This window comes from Arachis ipaensis, chromosome B09 (assembly GCF_000816755.2).
Source record: "Arachis ipaensis cultivar K30076 chromosome B09, Araip1.1, whole genome shotgun sequence".
Lineage (NCBI taxonomy): Eukaryota > Viridiplantae > Streptophyta > Magnoliopsida > Fabales > Fabaceae > Arachis > Arachis ipaensis.
This window is the reverse complement of record NC_029793.2, coordinates 144,763,284-144,766,227: the sequence shown is the minus strand read 5'-3', so window position 1 is coordinate 144,766,227 and position 2,944 is coordinate 144,763,284. Positions and strand designations below refer to the sequence as shown.

The 2,944-nt window shown below is 32.2% G+C and overlaps 1 protein-coding gene across 2 annotated transcripts; it reads left to right on the top strand.

Annotated features, from left to right (window-relative positions):
• On the top strand, positions 1,130 to 2,171 carry LOC107616805. Of its 2 annotated transcripts, none has more exons than XM_016318726.2 (2): positions 1,130 to 1,319; positions 1,683 to 2,171. In XM_016318726.2, exons 1-2 carry the CDS (start codon positions 1,282 to 1,284, stop codon positions 1,939 to 1,941), a joined length of 297 nt encoding a protein of 98 aa, XP_016174212.1. In that variant the 5' UTR covers positions 1,130 to 1,281; the 3' UTR covers positions 1,942 to 2,171. The 2 variants fall into 2 exon arrangements, with proteins under 2 accessions (XP_016174212.1, XP_016174213.1); XM_016318727.2 differs by having other exon boundaries at positions 1,133 to 1,319; positions 1,692 to 2,171.

The window sequence follows — 2,944 nt, the reverse complement described above, 5'->3', positions numbered from 1 at the left end:
GTTAGTCACCAAAAAAAAAAAATTATAATAATGTGTTTGTTTATAAAAGATCGTCACACAAATAATAATTTTTGAAACGAAATTTAATCTATTTTATTAGAATTCATAGTAAATAAAGAGCAGTTGATAAATATTATATGAAAACTCACGATATAATATAACAAATGCTTTATTATTTAAAATGATGTCATTTTTATACTCATATGACAGCAATAAAATGCATCACTATAGATAACGAAATACATGAATAATTTCTTTTTGTTTCATATTATCATAAAAGACTTAAATATTTTTTTTCTCAAAAACTAATTAATCTGATATTAAAATTATGCGTGGACAGTAATATAGTACTATTGTCTCAAATAAAAAGGGGAATCTTTATATGAGTTGAAAATGGCAAATTTTAACTAATTAAAATGAAACTTACATTCTTAATTTCTTACTAATATGCACTAGCTTCTTTTTCCATTAGCTGGCCACACACTTTTTTAAGCTAACAGCGGATAATATGCCATGTTAAATTGTTTCATCAGAAAAGAGAAAAAGAGAACAATTAATTAAGGACTAAGATCATGAGTACTGAACCATGTTGATGGTATTTATTCTATAACACGGATTATACACGATGTAGCTAGGAACAACAGACACTTCCACGTGCAGATTATAAAAGGAACAATCAAATGTGATAGTGTCCTTCCAAATAGGGGGTTTGTATTAGCAGAAAATGTGATTAATTAATGATATGAATGAAGTTTGTACTTGTTTTAAACAAGAAATAGTGTGTTAATAGAGTTATTCCAATATCATAATAAAGGGTCGTACAATAGCAATATTCTTTCTTGTCCTTAAAGATCTTATAAGAGAAACCTCCACAATAATTCTTAATAAGATAGAATCGCTTTATCCATTTCTGAAAGCACTTTTAACGGTGCCTCAAAAGCAAGGATTTAAAACCACAGATTGGTTTTCCCAGACAAACACAAAGCTCTCACATCATTAACCCATTTCCAGTAACTCAAAATAAAGTCTCTCTATCTGCTTTTATGCTTCAATACATGTGGAAAAAGAACTTATTCTTTCATTGGATCCTTTCTCTTTATTTGCAAATCATGCAGCATTACACTGCTATAAATACCCTTGTGAGGTGATGGGGTTTTTGAAAGCAAAAACATTCCTTGTTTTGAGACAATAACGCATACTATCCGTGGTACTGCATTGATTTTGATTCACTACATATTATTGTACCACCTGATTGATTCTGCTTAGCTTCTTGCAGCTCTCATGGCCAGGCGCGGCGTCACAGATATGTTGCTTCTCCGGTAAGTTATCATCAGGAATTTTCTTAATGATCAAGTTGTATTGCATATTCAGGAGTGTTTGCCACTAGAAATAATAGTGCATTGGCCTCATAGTAACACCAAGAGGGTCATGATTCATTTCTTCTTATAGTAGTTTATTTTGAATCATCTTTCCTTACCATGATCCCTTAATCCTGTTTGATGATTCTTTTATAATAGAGAATCTTGCAGTTAACTTCATGTGAAATTGAAAATTGAGAGTCGTTAGATGATTAAGCTGATTTGACTGGATTTTCATCTAACGGCTCTCAACTATCAACTTCACATGAAGATAACTGCGTGTAAGTTTGAGTCCATTTAAATGATAAGAATTGAAATGTGAAGGACAAACAGGGGAGCAAGGAGAACAGAAAGTAGGGTGATAAAGTTCTCAGGGAGTTCCCAACATGCAGCAGAAAGCTGTGGAGGAATTCCAAAGAGTTATGGGAAGATAGAGGATTCAACATGCTGGGTTCCACACCCACGTACAGGGATTTACTTCCCAAAAGGGCATGAATGGGTGATGGATGATGTTCCTGAGGATGCAGCCTCTTTCACTCAGACTTACTGGCTCAGAAATGTTGATGGTGTAGACAAACACTAAAGCTTAATTAATTGGATTAAATTCCTGTTAATGGGGAACTAAATAACTACCTAATATAGATATATAATATACTTAGTCAATAAGGTTATTAGTTCCCAAACTTAAAGTAGCACCAACATGCAAATGTTGAGTGGCTATTGTAACTAAATAAATATGGAGATCAAGCATCCTTATGAATGCTTCAATTTTAATCCTTAACAAGTAACTGTGGTTTCTTACACCATGCATAATCACTGTGTGTCTCTTCTGTCACTATGCTAAATATCTTAATGTGGCTATTGATTGAAACAGTTGCTGAATACACTGCTGGTGGTCTTAATAAAGCATCTAATCTCATCGAGAGTTGATAAAATCATAAAATAACACTTTTAAGTTCTCTAACCTAAAAGTCTTGAGAGAATAATATGAAAGGGAAGTTTGTGGTCTAACATTTACTTTCTGCTGCACCATTATAATGGCTCATACATGTATCAAATCTTTGAATAGAATATTAAGTCTAACAGACAAAAGAGCAAAAAATATATTAGTGTTGCAAGTGCGAGGAGTGTTGAAGTTAGTCCCACATCAAAGAAAGCAAGGAAGAGTGAGGAGTTTATAAGATGAGAGACCCATAAACTTAACACTTTAAGGTTTTGAGTTGGATGTGGTGTTTTCTTATCTTATGTTCTCTATTCTTCCCCCGAGTAAATTAATAAATCATCACAGCATTCATGCCAAATGCTTAAACTTCGACTTTTACTCCCATTCTCTTCCTCAATTATTATTTTCGGTAAAAAGAAGTAAAAACATTCAAAGGGTTATAATAAATTAACGCATTTGTTGATCCTATATTAAGTTTCTCCAGCTTAATTTTATTATTTACAATCCCTCCTTCCAAAAGAAAATATGGAAAAACCTGAGAAAGGAGAATAATAAGAAATTAAAACGAAAGAATAAAAGTCTATAGTGATATAATGATATTACATATATAGGACGGATTCAAAAATATAATATTATCAAGAGA